The sequence below is a fragment of the Anopheles nili genome, chromosome 3, assembly GCF_943737925.1.
Source record: "Anopheles nili chromosome 3, idAnoNiliSN_F5_01, whole genome shotgun sequence".
Classification (NCBI taxonomy): domain Eukaryota; kingdom Metazoa; phylum Arthropoda; class Insecta; order Diptera; family Culicidae; genus Anopheles; species Anopheles nili.
Window position 1 is genome coordinate 30,087,712 of NC_071292.1, and position 19,229 is coordinate 30,106,940.

The 19,229-nt window shown below is 48.0% G+C and overlaps 1 protein-coding gene across 1 annotated transcript; it reads right to left on the reverse strand.

The window, feature by feature from the left end:
• Positions 1 to 356: 356 nt before the first annotated feature.
• On the reverse strand, positions 357 to 16,072 carry LOC128723322 (sodium/potassium-transporting ATPase subunit beta-2). Its single transcript, XM_053817050.1, has 8 exons — positions 16,001 to 16,072; positions 14,383 to 14,873; positions 6,099 to 6,239; positions 5,908 to 6,030; positions 5,670 to 5,833; positions 5,459 to 5,569; positions 5,224 to 5,392; positions 357 to 1,810 (listed from the first exon to the last, which is right to left on the reverse strand). The coding sequence occupies exons 2-8, from the start codon at positions 14,510 to 14,512 to the stop codon at positions 1,707 to 1,709; spliced, it is 942 nt and encodes a 313-aa protein (XP_053673025.1). The 5' UTR covers positions 14,513 to 14,873; positions 16,001 to 16,072; the 3' UTR covers positions 357 to 1,706.
• Positions 16,073 to 19,229: the final 3,157 nt, after the last annotated feature.

A 19,229-nucleotide genomic window follows, 5' to 3' on the forward strand; every position in this document is an offset into this window, starting at 1 on the left:
GCGGTTTTTACCACCGGACCGGCGTTTCCTGGCCCAGCGCCCCCTAGCTGCGGATTAATTGCTACGCGGACTAACAGCTCACAGTGAATGAAATCCTCCGGTTTGACTCTGTATTTCATGTGGTTTGGTTTTATTTCCTCTCAATCAGCTGCCCGGTACATCGGTACATTGGTGAAAAGTTTGCATCCCTCATCCCGGCCAAGGCGGTCAGGTGGGCTGGATTACCAAAGAACCACCGACGCCCACCGGAAGCGGTGTAACGAGAAGTGTGTGTGTGTGTGTATTTGCGTGTGGGTGGTGTATGTGTGTGTGTCTGTAAATGTGTCGGTGTGTATTAGCGTGATACAAACTACATATTTGCATAATTCGACGGTCGGCGCCTGCGGATGTACGGTTTTTTTTTTGTTCTTCAATTTATTTTATTTTTTTAGATTCTTTTTTGTTTTGTTTTGAATTCTTCAACTAGATCTACAATTTGCAGACTATTCCGGGCTCGAGAAAGCGAATCGACAGACACCGAAAATGGGAACCATATTTGAACCCACCCATAGTGCGCCCGGCTGGTTTTTTTTTTATCTCCCCCTCCGCATTCCGTTCTAGTAGTAGTATTGGGTTTGCTTTTGTTTTTGGTTTTGCTTAAATGTTTGTTGTTTTTTTCTTCTGTTTGTTGCCAGAGATCATGCTATGCTTTTTAAGTGTTAGGTGGAGTTATACGGAGAGTTTGTGTTACTATACCTAAACGCGCCCTTCGGAATCGACCGCGAGTCCGTGCGTGCGGGCTCTCGTAGTAGGATTTCCCTTCTTTTCTTTTCTTTTCTTTTCTTTTTTTTTTGTTTGCCTTCGGTTTCCTTCTTTGTGGGTTTTTTTTTCTTCTGAAGCAGAGAGCGGAATGCCTCCGGTTTTGCAATTAGCTGTACAACTTACCTACGAGTTATTACGATGGTCTTAAATCTTTTATTTTATTATTACTTGCTTTTTTTTTTCTTCTTTAACGTGGGTATTATGTATACTATTGCAATAACAAAATCATACAACAATCTTCACCAACCGATAGTAGCTGAAGTACGGGAAAAGTATAAAATGCCTAGCCAAATGATTCAAACTTTACGCCGCACCTCCTACTACAATGTGTGTGTGTGTTTTTTTTTGTTTGTTTTACTTCTGCTCCTTCGTCTTCTCTTCTATTCCTCCATAATATGCTCTTGATTTTGCGCACGCGCGCGCGCACTAACCAGGGCTGCTCTCATTTGCGCCCATTTATCATTCCTCTAACGCGTTGCTTTAACTGGGTTGCGCTTGTTGCTGTTTTTTTTTTCTAGATGTTAGCCAAGCACTTAGCACTTTCACCTTCGTCCTGTCCATTCTGCCTTCTGACTCCTTAACGCCCTTTGCGCACTACACCTTTGCTGCTATGCTGCTTTGATCTGCGGCTATCCTAACGCCAGTGCGTTTATAAACTCATTCGAACATCAACTAGGGCCACTTTCTTCGCTTTTCCTTTTCCGTTGTGCCTGCTTGCTGCTTGCTTCCCTCCGTTTGCTCACACCCACCGATGGTTGGACTCCGGTGCACTCTTCTTCTGCGTCTGCTCTTTTTCCTTTTCCCCCGTTCCGCACGATGATAACACGCAACAGAGCGAGAGCGGCGAACGGGGACTTTTCCGCTGGCTTTCAGCTGGTTTATGCTGCGTTAAGCGGGCCTCCGATTTAGTCGATCATCAGCTCGAAGTGAACGGACCCTCTTCGCTCGGCCCGATCGTACATGATGTTGCGGGCCCAGGCTTTGCACTCGATGTTGATCAGCACGCCAGCTGAAATTGAGAAAGTAGCAGGTCAAACTCCCTTCAAATGCTCGAGCATGATACGTTGAACATAACTGGACACTCTGTTGACAAATGAAAAACATTCCACTCGCACAGTCATACTGATCGCGGTTCTTCCTGTGATTGCGCATTCCAAGCCCTCGTAAACCTTGAACTTCGTACCATTGAACCTGAAACGTCCACGTGAGTTTGGAACGTGAGTTTGCTCGGTGCAACGCATTTACAAAACCGGTTTCAGACCATGAGAAATGCACTTTCTCGCAAGGATAACGGTATGTGTTGAAAAAATCCAACACGATGTGGTGGATTTGTGCTGTCAAAAAATCCATTTTCGTTGTTTTATTGCAATTGCCATAACCGGATTGTTTCGGATGCCAATGCAGGGCATCGGAATTATTATTGCTCAACCCGCTCGACCCGCTCAGTCAGTGAGTGTCTCAGCAAGTGTAATGATCATGAGGCTCCCTTTGGTTAGTTTAGGGTTGCTTGTAGCCCTGCATTGTGTGTGCGTTACGGCGAATGTGATCTCATTTGGGACCCCCGATGTGGAGCTGGATATTTGCTATAAAAAGCGCCTATTAAAAGGGCTTCGCAATCCGGTCGTCTTCACGTTTGATAATGTGAGCTAAGGTGTTTACAATGTAGACCATACAACGTTTGTATTGAACGGCATCTACTCCTTCTTTTAGCCACTGCCCAATCAGATACGGTACATTAGAGTTGAAATGCCTCCGCATCGGTACAACACTGAATTGGCGGTAAAAATTGTTCGTGGGGGGTTAGGGCAGTTGTTTGCGACGATCGAGATACAAGATCTCAAGAGATCGTACTTCATTGGGAGCAACGTGGAGGTAGTTATCAAATGCTCCCCACAATCGACCACTGTCGATCCTTCGCAAGGCTCAACATCAACGAGTTCGTCAACTGCAGGACCTATAACAACCAAATCCACAACTTATTCTACGCATTCAACCGGCTCCACTCATCCTATGACACAACACACCACTTCTATAAAGCCTACGTCTGAGCATCCCATTTCTACAGTTGGCTCTAGCATTTCTACTGCTATGACGAGCCCCATTTCTCTTCCAACACATACTACGACGACGAAAAAGCCACATAGTACGATATGGACAGTGCATACCACTGAATCCACTGCTATGACGACATCTTCGTCGTCTACAACTCCTGCCAGCACCAGCTCTACTAGCGAAACAACCAACAGCAGCTCTGCTACAGAGGGAACAACTCGGACAACTCCTAGAACGACCAGCTCTACTGTTGGATCGCCAATGTCTTCTACCGAAATGTGCGCTGGTTCTGCAACAACACCTCAGTCTTCCAGCTCAACTGTTGACCATGTCACAACCATGTCAGCATCGACATCGACAGAATCGTCCACTACATATCAATCTTCTAGCTCAACATCTGAGTCAGAATATGGTAATTCCAACACGGAATCAACCACAAAGCCAACAACGTCTTCGACAGTATTATCTACTGGCAGCAGCACTCCGGTATCATTCAGTTCTACAACTCAATCAACCACCATGTCTACGTCGTCATCTACAGAACCATTTTCTCCTGACTGCAGTGGTTCTACAACCACTGCTGAAAATACCAGCTCGACTCCAAAATCAACTACTGCGTCAACATCAGCATCTACGACATCATCTACTCCCGAAACCAATACCTCAACCACTGGATCAACAGTACAATATACCAGCAGTACTCCTGAATCTTCCAGTTCTACTACGGAGTCAACTACTATGTCAACGTCCTCTTCATCATCATCATCTACTTCCAGCAATACTCACGAACCCAGCAGTTCCACAACGGAATATACTTCCACTGAAAACTGTACTGATTCTTCATCAAGCACATCAGAAACTGAGCTCACAACCTCGTCATCATCATCCACTATTAAACACACAACTCATACCTTCACTAGCTCCACTAAGGAATCAACAGGCCATTCGAGCACGTCTAAAGAATCTACTGATAGCTCTACCATGCCTACTAGCCACAGCACATCTTCTAGTACAGCAGAATCTACTACCAGCAGCACTCCTGAATCCTCCAGTTCTACAACGGAATCTACCTCTACTAAATCGTCATCTAGCACATCAGAAACTGAGTCCACAACGCCATCAACATCATCTACTACTATGCATACATCTCATTCCTTCACTAGCTCTACCATGGAATCAACAAGCCCTTCAAACATGTCTACTGAATCTACTGAAAGCTCAACCTTGTCTACAAGCCACAGTACATCTTCTAGTACTGCAGAATCTACTGCCAGCAGTACTTCCGAGCCTAGCAGTTCTTCAACGGAATCTACCTCTACTAAATCGTCATCTAGCACATCAGAAACTGAGTCCACAACGCCATCAACATCATCTACTATGATGCATACATCTCATACGTTTACTAGCACTACCAAGGAATCAACAGGCCATTCGAGCATGTCTACAGAATCTACTGATAGCTCTACCATGCCTACAAGCCACAGCACATCTTCTAGTACGGCTGCATCTACTACCAGCAGGACTACTGAATCCTCCAGTTCTACAAACGAATCTACCTCCACTGAAATCTCTACTGAATCATCATCTAACACATCAGAAACTGAAGCCACAACGTCATCAACATCATCTACTACTATGCATACATCTCATTCCTTCACTAGCTCAACTATGGAATCAACAAGCACTTCGAGCATGCCTACTGAATCTACTGGAAGCTCAACATCAACAAACTCAACCATGCCTACAAGTCACAGCACATCTTCTAGTACAGCGGGTACTACTTCTTCTAGCTCGACGACATCGATGATGTTTACGCCACCAACCAAAACAACAACTACGGCTACGACGGCAATGACTACAGCCAGTTCATCATCCACTTCTACTACCACAACGTCTACTACTACTCTATCGACCACTTCAAAACGACCTCTAACCACTTCAGCAAGGCCAACTCTTTTTCCTGCAGTAACGCTCAGTTCGTCGACTACGGGCCTTCCGACCACTAGTGCTGCTAATAACCTGCTTTTTAATGCTAACAAGCAAAGTACCCTTATGAGCAGCTGGACGCCTTCTTCAAGCCTTCTCGTGCCTTCAGTGACTCTTGCATTTCCAACCCGTAAACCACGACCGCAATCCAAACCATTCAACCCAATATCTTTCTCTTTTATCACAAAGCCTCCAAACCGGCCAACAAAAGCAATTGCATATACTGATATATACAATAAGGCGCGAAAGTTTTTCATTTGATTTATCAAATGGTCCATAGTTACATAATATACAATATCAAACAAGATGTGTTGTGTTGTGTCCTTGTTTCTTGTATCGATCGATTTTGTACAAGTGTTTTGAGCGTTGGTTTCATATACTTACTCTTTGGTTTTTCGAAGTAGACCGCTACTACGGGCGGCAGATATCCATCAACATTCTTGTACGGGAAGAAGTATCCTGGGAATCCACGACGCGGGATATACTGGATGGCACCGATGTGCTCATTGTCGGCAGGATTTTCGCCCGCGCAGGAAACCCAAACCACGTTGGTCTGCAACGGAAAATGGGAATAGGTTAGAAGAATCTAATCTTCACCACCCAGTCGCTGGAGGCTTACGTTTTTGTTTCCTCGAGCTTCCTCACCACGGATGTGCTCCTTGAGATCGTCAGGCATCTTTTCCGGCAAGTTGGTCGAGGTATTGTACATGTCTGGAACCCAGTTGTAGATCTATCCGGGACGGAAGAACAATAATGTTATATCCATAACGTAGAAGACTAAAGAATCGTCAGCGTAGCCACTGGACTGGTTAAACACCCAGCAACAGTACCTTGTTAAGCTTCAGGAATATGCACGGGCTCTTCTTCTTGAAGTTGTATCGGTTTTCCTTGACACACGGGGACCAGTTAGTCATAGGAACTTTGCAAACCTTGCCCTCCGGTGGCGGATTGTCGAACGAGCAATCAACACGGTTATCTTCCTCTACCGTGTAAGCTGGACGTAGCGAAGAAAGAACAACGATGTCAAAAACACTCATTGCCAAAACGTGTGCAATTCCGCAAACTTACGCTCCAGAAATTCGTCGATCAAATTGGTCCAGATCCCGACGTTTCCGTTGTCGGAGGCTTTGTACCAGATGAGCGAGCTCTCCACATTCTGGTACTCTGGTGGCGTTGGTCGAAAGCCCAATCCTGCACAAAGGTACCTCAGTGAGCATCTTCTTGCGCATCTCCTTAGGCTCTATTTCGCCGCAACTTACCTGGATTTGAACCAATCAACGAACTGTCGAGTTGGTACTTCGGCATCTGCATGTCTAGCGTCTGCCAGAACACGGCCAGCATCGCGGCGAAGAATCCAACGAGGGCAGCATAAAAGCACACGTAGAAGAAGAGAATTTTCGCTGTAACGATGGAGAGAAGCGAAAGAGCGAAATGCATGATTAATGAGGGCTTCATTAGTGTTGACATTTAGTACGGACTCGTGCGGTGACGTACATGGCGGCAAAACCTCCCGTCCGGCCAGGGTTACGCTTAGGAAGCCGTTTGTCGGAACACATTAACCGCACCGTGTATTCGCGTGAGACCCTAACCAAAAACCCGCCTGCTATTAATAGCAACACTTTCGATCCGATCACGACAACAGTTGCTACCAGACGCGCATGTGACAGCGGAAAGGTGAGCCATCGTCATCTGCGTCAATAATTCCGTGGAAATGACTCGAAAAAACACACACACACACACACAAACCCACGCCACACATGTGCGGGCGGTTTCGAAGCTTCAAGCTCACAACAGCATCCGTGTGAGCGTTTGGCAAATTAAATGTAAATGGTAGCGATTACTTACAGCATCCCTCCCGGCAGGATATGCCAACTTACGCCATGCATTATGCGCTCAGTGTCCGTGCAAATCACCACCCCAGGGGTGTAGAAATTTCAATCCCACTCTGCCTTTTTTCCCGATAAGGGTATAGGAGATACGCAAGGTACACAAGGTACATCATCAGATCGCACAGCTGCCTTACTTGCAGCTGAACGAACCTACCAACAGCTGCAGGGTTGTTTGCTGCATTCACAAACATTACGCTACGACGCTGCCATTCCGCAGTCTATTCAAACGCATCCGGAAAAGCGCACCATCCGGCGGCGGCCTGAATAGACTACGCCCTTAGGGCACCCGAGCTTGGCAAGAAAAAGGCTCTCGAGTGTGTGAGCATCGCCGGTGACGGTGACCGGCCTGAGGGCGAAATCTTATTAGCAGCGACCACTTCACTCAGCGAGCACTGTAGCTTCACCGTGCGCTGACTTTGAGGTGGTTATTTTCCACATACACCCTCGCACACACACACCCACACCCACACGTACTCAGTGGCCTTTCGCAGGACCACTGGGATCTCGAAACGCTAGAGCTTCACGCCTTCTTCACACGCTAGCATGATAGCGCCTGCACTATCGCCTGCACGGGAGTCATCGCCGCTGACTGTCAAAAATATCAATTCTCATCAACGAGATATAACCGTCAATCATTATTCCACAATTAACACACCCCAGGCCGGTTCGGCTGTTTAACGATTGTGTTTGCTTTTGCACCCCATCTCCCAACGCCCATCAACCCCAGTCGGTGTCAACTAGTGAGGTCGTCTCGGTGGTCGTGAATGTGGCATTCCATGAACTGGAATCTCGCCGTTTAGAAGGTCGCACGAACGAACGGTCTGCCTTCGAACGAACGGCCTGGGTCTGGGTTGATGCGAGTGCACAAATCAACCATGTTAATGAGCGGCGCGTTAGGACGTTACACGCTTTGGCTCAACCATTCCAGCCTGCCGTCGGACGTGATCGCGTGATCTGACCGCTGTTCTGAAGCCTATCTGGAGTCACGATGGAACAATGAGACAGCACGTGTCTGACCGGGGTGATCAGTGATTTTGCGAGCCCCGTGGCCGCCGAATGGGTAAGTAGGGGAATTTTGCTCGAGGCGTGTGCGAAAATTCCCCCAGTAAAAATGGTGCTGATCCTTTGAGACACTTTTCCAGATGAAAAACCCCACCTGCTAAGCAACGCCCGTAATTTGGGGATTTTTTAATCACACTCTCTCGCAACAAAGTTCCCCGTTTTCTCGGTCACGCCGCACACGACAAGTTAACGCTAAATCAAATAAAAATGCCATTACACCGATGGCAATGAATTCCAGCTCTAGCTCTAGTCTGCGCCTGTGTGCATAAATCATTTTGTACCGAGCTATTTAATACCCCTGTGCCAGCCACCGATTTAACCGACAACGAGCCCAGTCGGAGTGTTGTTGGCAGCTTAGGGGGTAGTTTTATTTTTTCCTCCCGCCCGGTAAAACCCTTTCCAATGGCCGCCCGTAGCGGTGATTGATGACGTCGATATCTCGGGGGCTCAACTTCGATCGATTATTGGAAAGTGCCCGACAAAACTCACGGACCCCGTCGACGCACATGGAGATCAATTGAAATTAATGCTTATTGATTGTTTCTACATAGAATTAATTGAACCCAACCCAATGCTTAATTGCTCGCTTACGAGAACCGTAGTCAATGTCACACGCCACTATGTACGTGTGAGTGGTTGTTGGTGTGCAGCTGGGTGGATTGTGGAGACCTAAATTGAGACGTCCTTTTAGAAGCGCCATCGTGTTCTATCGTACATAACGTCCACAACGTTCAATGCTGCTTGCTCTCGGACATTTTTCCCATCATTCTTACTCTATTCCAATACTCTATCGCTCTCACTCTCTCTCTCTCTCTCTCTCTCTCTCTCTCTCTCTCTCGTGTTGGCATTTCCCTTGAGATGGTAAAATTCATGAATTTTAAAATCGATTCCAGCGCACATCCCCGTGGGTGCCATGTGCGATAAGTCACGCGACCCACAGCGACAGAGATCCATCAAACAACGCCCAGTGTTTATCGATCGATTTCCATCGACGGCTTTTCGAGCCGTCGAGAGTTGCATGAGGGCGTTTATGAATAGAAAAGCAGTCCTCTCGAAGCACTGACACTCGAGAGAGGGAGAGAGAGAGAGAATCACTCGTCCGCAGAAGATTGCCATCACGTGCTCCAGCATCTGGTACGTTTCGTTGCATGGTTTTAAACGTGCTTTGTTTCACATTTCAAAAATAAAATCTCTAATGTCTGCCCCAGAGTTTGCAGATCCAATTCGGCACGAATGGACAAAAAGAAAAACTCTCAGACATTGAGTGCATTGCAGCAGGGAATCCCACCCTTCGGCTTGTATCCGTGTATTGTCAATGTTGCTGGAACAAACGAAAAAAAAATCCCACAACACATTACTACCAACTGATAGCACAGCTCAGCGAAAACAAGCGCTCTCGCGTTTCGTGTTTAATTTTTTATTTACCACTGTTCGCTGCAGAGTGGCCGAGTGTTTGCATGCGCAGCGAAAAGAGCTACAAAAAATGTTTTTTATTACCCGCGGGCCACAATAACACATCGACTATGGATCATTGAGAACGTTCGGCACGTTTTGCGAGTCGTTTCAAGCGAGCAAGAAGAGGAGTTGTAGCCCACTTTTTAGCTGTTGAATCATACGTTACGAGCAGCATTTAATGAAACGATCACATTTCATCTATACCTCGATGAAAAAAAAAAATAAATTGTGACCTTAACATCCTGTTGAATATCTAAAGGGCAAAAGAGTTAAACAAAATATAAATCAACAGCCAATGGTGGGTCATTTCAAGGGCTCCAAAAGTGTACGGAGAAAGACAACCACCATGGGTTGCTGATAAAATTTTTGCCAAACCATTCCGCGTCCGTTTTGCCGAGTGGACCTTCGACTAACGAATGAGGTCAGTGAATTCATTGATGGGAAGCTCAGAGGACAGCGGGCGTATATTTATCAGCAACTCCACGCCAACCGAGAAGCGTTATCAACGTATTGAGCATCGAGTGGATCCGGTAGGGCTTGGATAAACTATTTGCACTACGAATGGCACAGGCAGGGCCCGGTATTGTCGGTAATGTCTAATGGCCTATCCGGAGGTACGCATTGTTGCCTGTGCAAACAAGACCGGATCTTGATAAGGCCCTTCATGGAACCGTTCGATGCGATCGGATACGTCAACGTGCCCACCATCATTCTCGCTGCCCTAGTTGGGTGGCGAACATTGCGCATGAACCGATCCCACTGGGGACCAACGGGGACTGCTCTTGAGTCCCACTAAAATAGCAATTTCGACGGGCGTCTTGCCACAATCCCGCACCAACCATCAGCAAAATAAAAGATTCCAGTACCGGTGTCCTATTTCTCCAGTCGAAGAGAGCGACCCTTGTGCAAAGTACGCAAGACGGAGGAGTAAAACAGACCGGAAGAATGGGCGTAGAAAAGCGGATGCTTCCATTGTACAAAAAAAAAGACAACAAGAAAGTATACTCAAAAGCCTCGCAAGCAACCCCTTTTGAAGAACTGCAAAAAAGGAAAAAGAACATCCTGTTTGGTGAGCTTATTTGGCAAATAACTTTATAGAGAGTATATCTTAGGCTTGAAGGAATGTGGGGAGAATTTTAGCTGATGTATGTTTAGATTACACTATACGGTTTTAAATAAACAAGCACGAAATTCCCAGTAAAGTCTATAAGTCCCAAATTTTTGAAATAAATTCATCGTTAATTGCCTGAGCTTAAAAGCTTGATAAGCGAGCTTTTGATTTAACCTCAATATAAACTCCCTTTTAAGATCTCAATAGAAGTAATCCTTAGCAAGATGCCTGAGAGGTGTTTAATGTTTTACGGGGAGCACTGTTAGAAGGTCTGCAAAACCACCAAAGCGCACCAACATATTTACGATCGTTTCAACATTCAACTCCAGCACGCCAACTCGTGCGATTCGTTTTTGGTGCGTTACGACTCGCTGACTTCCGACATTTCGGCCGGTTTGATGGTACACAGCGGAACACACAAGCATATGGCCAAAAGCGAAAGGCACAACGGCACATCGAAACGGCACAAACGAAGAAATGAGTGAGGGCAGGGTCATTTTTGGTGCGATATATTAATAACTTTGTTGACTGATCGTGGCGCAAAAAGAAGCTTCAAGAAGATGAGGGATGAGTGGTTTGCCACGAGGGTAAAGTCCTCCCCAAAATCTCTCCCTTACCACCACGCGTCCAACGGAAACGATCGTTGAAATACTTGTCCTTTTTTTCTATATTCTTCATCAGCATTTTCTAGCTCTCTCATTTCGGAGTTAAAATTATCTGCACAAATCGAGGTTCGTCAGTAAGCGACTCACATCGGCAAAGCAAGAAGTAACAGAACAGGTTCTAAGACAGTCGCTTTGAAGAGTTGCTTTTTCTCGCTGTGTTACTTGCGGAACGGTTCACCTGGAACGGCTTAGCGATCGCGGAAACCGGTACAAACGGCGTTAGCGAATTACAACCGGGGCCTGGTGACTCGCGCGAGTTACTCGCGCATTCTGGAAAGCAGAACCAATAGTTTGCAAGTAGGGAGAAAACAAATAACATACGCCATAATCAGGGCCGGGCGTTTTAAGCGGCGCAAAGTACACAGAGCGCTTGGAAATCCCACCGGAATTTCGCGACATCAATAATGGGTTGTGGGACCGGTTAAGGGTGTGCCTATTAGCCTAGCTGGAAGTTAGAGCTCGTTAGAGATCAATTCCAGTAGAGAATGTTGAAAGAGCATTCTCTAAGAGCTACCAGGTTGATAATTCATCCCTTCAGCTATCGGGGATGGTTCGTAGGAAATCCCAAAAATCGATCGGATCTCCTCTCTCTCTCTCTCTCTCTCTGGACCAAAACGAGCGTTGTACGAGTTGGAAAATCGCACGTTGGAAAAATAAACCGACGCCAGTTATTTATAGGCCAGCAGCGCAAGCGCAAAGGACTCGCGACTGGCCACATGGTTTGGTGAGTCGTCAAACAGGCCAGCTAGCGAAAAGCGAACGAATCCAGCGGTGACTGGGTACTGGCTAACGATAGGGCAGGTGTATACGCGACAGACCGGCCAAGTTTACGAAGTATTAAATTTAGCCCCCGTGGTGTGCTCTTTTCCCGACCCCAAAATGTGGAGCAACCCGCGCGAAGGCCAACACGAACGAATGTCCCATTCGGTGGGAAAATTAACGAGCCTGCAATGATGCATGGAGTCGACCGGTATCGATCGCTGCTTAATAGGATTCGTAACTCAATCGTCTGGGTTGCTAACACCGCAGGTAGGACACGACCAAAACGTCAAAGACTACGTGGTCAGGTGACACGAAACCTTTGCTGGGGGTCGTGTCAGAAACGCGCCCAGTTACTCAACCAAACAGTGGAAGGATGATCCAGCTCGTACAGCCCGTACAGTCGTTAAACGAGCTACAAACTACCGAAGACTAATCGACGGTCAGGCCCGCAGGGAGTTCCTCCAGCTGCAGTCGTTAGGAGAAAAAGTATGAGACCACATTACGAGCAGCGGGCACGATAAGCTGGAGCCAGCTGTTCACTGCCAACAAATGATGTCATGGCTCGTTACTCGGAAGACTCGCGAAGCTGAGAACATTCATGACCGCTAAGAGTGACACACTTTCACGCAAAGTGTAGATAAGCGAGAAAAAAATGGAGAATCAAAATTAATCAAAAATGGATGTATCTAACAAAACATACGCACACGTGGGTTTTGGTGAGGGTTTTTTTGGAAGAGCGAAAACACTTCCACCATGTCTGAAGGGTGTATTCTTGAACTGTTCTTCCATCGGGACCTTCTGTTCCAACGGGCAATGGAAAACGACACTGCTGCGGCAGCTCAGATCGAAAACCAGGCTTCACTCGGGACCGAATCGTCGAGCAGGCAGCATTGAAATTCAATTCGTTTCAATTTAAATAACAAATATGTTTGCGGTGTAAATATCCACGCCGCCGCAGATGCTTCTTTCTTGGGTGTTGCTATATTTGCCAGTCCGTTCTAAGCGGTTTGCTATGCGTACGTTTGATTCGACTATGCTTCTCGCTAAATTGCACGGTACACACATTCCATCCACCAAAATACGTATCCGTCGGGTTTGACAGAACGCAGCCTGCTGCGATTTCTCGCAGAAGTGACAGATTTGTAGTTCACAATGTATTTTCTCAAACCCCCAACCGATGGGTTACATAATAATGGCCGCATGTTTGGTTGCACAGATGATTCCAGCCCTCACCATGTTGTAAATGCGCGTTTAATGGGCCACACGCTTTTACACGATATTTCCCCGGATGAAGGTCAACGCGTGGTGTCGCTAGTGGACATCGTTAAATGATGCCCGAAATGTTCGTCAGGTGTCAAATTGTAGTTTGATTTACACAACAACAACAACAAAAAACATGACAATCACGACCCCATCGTAGTGGGCTGTGAAAAGAGTGAAAAAAAAAGCATTTTCCACAAGAAAAAAAAACCGTTTTGCCACCCCTAACCAAAATTACGAATCCACCGCATTATCAAATTATACGTATCCCGTTTCAACCGTACCATTACTTCCGACCGGGACGGGACTTCGCTTATGTAATGCATACCATTTGGTAGTTTCTCTCGCTCCAGCAGGCGAGGGTGAAAAAAAAACGCACAAGAAACGGGAAACTCGCATTACGGTAATTGCCGAGCATTTGTACGAACCGACCGACTCAGACTCAATAATTTTTCCTCGAGCAAGTAGTAGACGTTAGCCTGCGAGCAGTACATGGAACGGGAGGTCAGCATGGCTGACTGCGAAAGTGGTTACATAATGCTGCCTTACACGGTGTGTCGCGCGTACGCACACAACCACAACCACACACAGAGCTATGGTCGAGCTCTCACAGACCTCGGCAAGGCTCTCGACCGGGGGATGATTAAATCGAGCTTCGTTATCCTTTTCCCGTGCGCTGTTTCGCTTGTTGTTCACTTCCGGTACGCCAGGCACACCTACCAAGCGGTTGCGTAAGCGCTCCTTGCACACCATTCGGAAAAGGATCCTTAACCGAGCCTTGCCGTCTGTGTGACAGGACCAGCCCACACACAAGACGGCCGGAGAGGTCGATTGAGATGGATTCGACATTCGATCGAACGTGACGGGAGACTCATCAAGACAAGCAGGACATTCACAAGTGTCCTTATTTCGTTGGTGGTCCTTGTTTTTTTTTGTTGTTGAGTGGGCACGATGGACGTTTCGGGACCACTTCAAATCGATGCTTGAAGTGAACCGAAAAAAAGGGCAGATCCACTCATGGTCGGTTGTTTGTCGGGAATGTAAAAATTTATGTAACCAGCTCTTTCCCAAGCTTTTCCTTCAGGTGAGTGAAAATTCGCTCGCGAGAGCGAACCGGGTCGCGAGCGCTCCCTCTCTCGCGCTCTCTCGCGTGGTTAGTAACGTGACAGGACACTTGGGGGCGCTAGTGTGCTAGCCCCAACACCAGGAAATTGGGGGATCCTTCACCGTGCTCCCAGAAGGAGGTTCGATGGGTCACGGGAAAATCCAACATGGCTGCGCCCTATTTCGATGGCGCAACAACGCGCGTGTATGTGTTTGCGAAATGACAGTGACTTACCCCAGCTGGATCCGGTGCGGCCAAGGCATTGGCTGGTTTCGCTGTTCCACAGGAACGTCTTAAATCCTTCCCATTTGCCCATCTTGGGCGGTGGGGCATAGTACTGTTCTGCCACCTTCTTGTCGGCCATGGTTGCTGCTTTTGCTGTTGCTGCTGTTGCTGTTGCTGTGGGGTTTTTTCCCGCTGGCAGTGGGGTCCTCGCGTCGGTCGTCGGTGCTTTTTTTACCACCCCCTTTGCAAAGGGCTACTGCAACGTTGCACACACCTATGCACAACTATGGCAATACACACCTCTCGCTTTTGCGGATGCACCTGAGGCGCCCGTTTGCACACGTTCTTCCGCTTCCGGCGTGTACCCGCGTGTAATCCACAAACAAAAACGCGCGCGCTCTCTCGCTCTCTCTCTCTCTCTCTCTCTCTCTCTCTCTCGCACACTCTCACGCACAGCACACAGCAGCAAACGCTCGTTCCCAGCACCAGCTAATCCCCAACTACCCGAGCGTGGTTTGATCGTCGCGAGGACATTCAGGATGTGACGGCGTGATGGCGGATGGGCCCGCGTCCAGGCGGTTTGGAGTGGCGTGGAAGGAATGGAATAAAATGCAGATAGAGAGAGAGAGAGAGAGAGAGAGAGAGAAAAAAACAATAGGTAAGATTATACTGTTTGGTAAGCGAAATCGGTGCTTCTTTTCCGGTGCTGCGTTGCGTTTCCGCTGCGGGTCGTTCGAAATTCGCGCCGAAGGATTCGCCTTTTTTATGTAACCACCCAAGAAGGTGGTGTGTGCGCGAGCGCACGTTTTCACGCGACTCCCCGACGTTGTGTGTGTGTGTGTGTTTGTGTGCGCACTCCCGCAGGATCCACCGGAGAGGTTCATACACACGCGTACACACACACACACGTACAGAGGGGCGCGCTCCTGCAGTTCACAGGAAATGGAAAATTGAACGCCCGCTCTCGCAAGGAACGCCAGTGAAAAATCGCTCAACCCTTTTACTTTGCAATAGAGCCTTGTGTTAAAAGCCTCGAATACCCTGTTATATCACTCTCTTTCTCGCGCTCTAGCTTAGCAACTGTTTGCTCCTGTCCTTTTTTTCTTATTTAAAATCCCTCTAGTTTTTTTTCTCTCAACATGTCCTCCAGCCCAAAGGATTCTCTTGCTCTCTTTTCTCGTGAGAAGCTCTCGCTCTCTTTTTTTCTCAAACACACATACACTTTTCCACGTTCATACATAACTTTCTTCGCACACATACGCACGCACGCACACACACACACGTTCGCTTGTCAAGAGGATACGAAGTATATCCTTTTTTTTCAGTAGTTCCAGTAACGCACGATGACACACCACTACTACTTCTCAGTTCACTAAAACGTCCACATGTGGGGGAAGGATCATTTCTTGGCCAATTATTCTCAAGCTCAAAGCACGGCGCGATCGTTCATATGTTTTACAAAATGTTTGATCAAAAACTTTCGCACACACACACGCACACGCTGTCGGCACAGTTGAAACAAACAACACTCCTCCACAACACAAGCGCAACAGTAACAGTGTTCGAGGTGGCTTTTTTCACCAACTCTAAACAGGCCAACCCCGTTGCGGGAAGCAGCGCTACGTACCGCCAGGCGTTCAGTTCAGCTCTCGAAAGGGAAACCAAGCGCCAACGATACACTCGTAACCGATTCCGTCGCGGTTCTGAGAACGAGTCGCCATGCTGCCAACTGCCTTGGTTATTTATCCGACGCAACTCCAGATTCCTGCTGGGGGTGGAAGTCTGAGTGCCACCCTCTTACCACACGAGAGAGAGAGAGAGCGAGAGAGCGCGGGCTCGCTCTGAGCTCCAATTTCTCGCATTTTGTCGCGTTTGCTCCACTGGAATTCAGCCCATTGGAAGGCCTCTCTCGATTGCTCTCTCTCTCTCTCTCTCTCTCTTACTGAGAAGACACTCACATCGAGGGAGGGGGTTGATTTGAGAGAGTTTGCTCGCGAAAAGCGGATGGGGTAGAATTTTCCCTCCCGTAAAGAACCCAAGCGCCCAAGCTGATGTCCTCCTTCCAAATCGCGCGTTGGCGAAGAAAATTCGGGAGAACCAGCTTGGCCAACTTGGATGGGTGAAGAAGCTAGGGAAAAAAACCAACGACGTATCGATGTCTTTTCGGAGCGAGCGAGAGAGAGAGAGAGAGAGAGAGAGAGAGAGAGAGAGAGAGAAATTATGTGAAAGAAAAAAAGGAACAAATTCGCGCAAACCACCATTGCGCATGATTCTTGCGTTCGATCGGCCGCTGCAGAGACATGGCAGTAAGCAAGCGGCCAGCAACACGGATACAAGGACATCCTCTCTTCGTCTTCGACTTCCCTCCCCCTCCCCCCCCCCCTCCCTTCAGGATCCCTTTTTTCCACCTTTTTTCCGTGGAGTGTGCGCGGGCGCGCGCGTGTGTTGGTGTGTGACCCGATACGGAGCGGGTGACAAAACTTTTGGAGGACACCGACAAGGGTGAAAAGTCGGCCGAAGGGCAAGGAAAGAGGAGCTGGAGAGAGAGCGGGAGAGAGACGCATACTGCAGACGGAATGGAGCCAACGGTCGTTCGTATGGAGAAAGGGGAGCGAAATACAAGGATGAAAAAAAGTGAAGCAAATTTTTCACTCGCTCCATCGAAACACAGCGACTGCCGGAATATGGGGCTGATTTTTCGCCGATGTGCACCAACGTGTGTCACGGGACACGGTCCTTGCATCGCACACACACACTCGAATGCCACACACATACAAACACACACACACACATACACACACGCTCAGAAGAAACGAGGACGAATTACGGCACCACGGGGATCGATAATTGTTTCCTTGGGCTAGTTTCAATTCCTGCGTGCTTTAATTCCTGCGTTTTCTCTCTTTCCCTTTTTTCGAATCCAGACAAAGCAAGGAACGGTTCGGTTAAACTGTCTCCTCCCTAGCTGTTCCCTTCCTGTTTCCTATCTCGCACACCTGATCGATCGGCGGTATAAGACCTTCGACGCTTCTTCGATCGCTCTACTTTCACAATGCCAGCAGCAGCCAGCACAACCAGCACCGACGACGACGGGCTCAGCAGACAGCAGATGCTAACCTTTTACTATGACCACATAGAACCGAATACTCTATGCAAGTGGCCTGTCGCACGGCACCGTCGGACTGCTTCCGGGGGAAAAACGAACTGAGTCCTGCCACTGGCCATTGGAATCGTGGCGGATGGTGAGCGTGCGAGTGTTCACTCACTCTCTCGCAGTTTTCCAGCCAATTTTCCACGAACAGGCCCGCATTCCGGGAAGAGAACGCGCCTCTCTCTCTCGCTCTCTCTCTCTGGGGCTGGGGGACAGAAGAGGTCCGTGCTCCAGTTTTCTCGCGTGGTACCTCCACCCACCGAACGATGCCAGTGATTGTGTAATCATCAGTCTCTTGCCACACGGCCTGACCCACCATGCGCCTCCATCGTTGGTCGTTTTATTGCTTTTTCTTCTCCGAACTGAGCAGGCCCCCACCATCGGTGCATTTTCCGAGCATGAGTGCCCTTCCTTGTGAGAGCGCGAGGAACTCATCGTCACTCATTGGTCGCTGAGTTGCTTCACAAAGGACGTTATTTTTTTTTCCGCGTGTGTTGGCCGATCTGATTCTTGCGCGTTACGGTGGCGGCCTCGAATGCTGGAGGAAACCTACTCCCGGTGCACAACCGAAATCCATTACGTCATACCTCAGCTGTTACGCCATTAGTTTTTGGTTGCAGGTGGGGAGGGTGGTCGTGGTGGGATCACTCGTTCCGGGATTTTAGGATTCGCGCGATTCCTGCTTCTACTGTTGCTGCGGGCTCGATCCTGTGGCCTTTTTGCGGTTGCGGAAACCAAATTCTTGCTGCTAATCCTTGCAGGAACCTTTTTGAAGGGATGTGATTCCTTGATTCCACCCCTCAAACCCCCGCCCCACCCCCCCCCCCCCCCCCCGCACACCCCACCGGGTGAGCTAATGCTAGTGAGACGAACTGCAACCTACGTCAATCATGCAACGCAATTATGTAACCGTCGAACCGTACCACCCGAGGGCTTGGCATCGCATTCTTCGCTTGCTCGGGCAGTCACTTCCGGTGGGTTCGAGCCTTGCAAGGTAACATTGTTCCTTTCCAACACCCACACACACACACACACATCCACTGACGCGCAATCGAGCCTCCCCCCGTTCGGGGCGGATATCAGATTGTGCAAAAGGCAACATGGGCCAATTGGTCCTTTTTTGCCTTCGGCTTTCTCATCACGCGCTCTCTCTCTCTCTCTCTCTCTCTCTCTCACTTGTTAGGAAAATGACATTCTCCCGCTTGAAAACCGTAACGAAATCAGGATATCAATTCGAGGTCACCGGGCACCAGGAAAAAGGGGGGGGGGGCATGTTTCTCATCAAAAGATAATTTCAGTCGAGCCGTGGAAAGGTGCGAACAGGAAATTGGAAAGAACCTAATGGGAGGGACAGAGAGCGAGAGAGAGAGAGAGAGAGAGGAGACAAAAAATGAAATACAAATATATTGATCACGATTGAGCTCGGAGACATTCGAACGGGGAAGTCTGATGAAGGTGACGTAAAATAGGAATAACATTTAAAAAAAAAGGAAACGAGGAATAAGGCATGATGAAGGTTTTTTCGAGTAAAAATGGGAATGCGATGTTCGCTTTATTCATTTTCTATATTTATTGCAACTGAAAAATACTTATCAGTAGGGAAATGTTGCACTATCGAACGAACGGAGCATAAAAGTACACTTAAGAATATCGAGACGTCAGATATCATGCCGCCACTTGACGGTCGCAACCTCGTTTCGATTCG

Excerpts from the sequence above, each read along its gene's own strand:
- LOC128723322 (XM_053817050.1), bottom strand. The coding sequence starts at position 14,512 with ATGGCCGACAAGAAGGTGGCAGAACAGTACTATGCCCCACCGCCCAAG. Across the intron at positions 5,393-5,458 it reads AAGCTCGAGGAAACAAAAAC|ACCAACGTGGTTTGGGTTTC; the intron begins GTAAGCCTCCAG and ends TTTCCGTTGCAG. Across the intron at positions 1,811-5,223 it reads CTACTTCGAAAAACCAAAGA|CTGGCGTGCTGATCAACATC; the intron begins GTAAGTATATGA and ends TCTCAATTTCAG.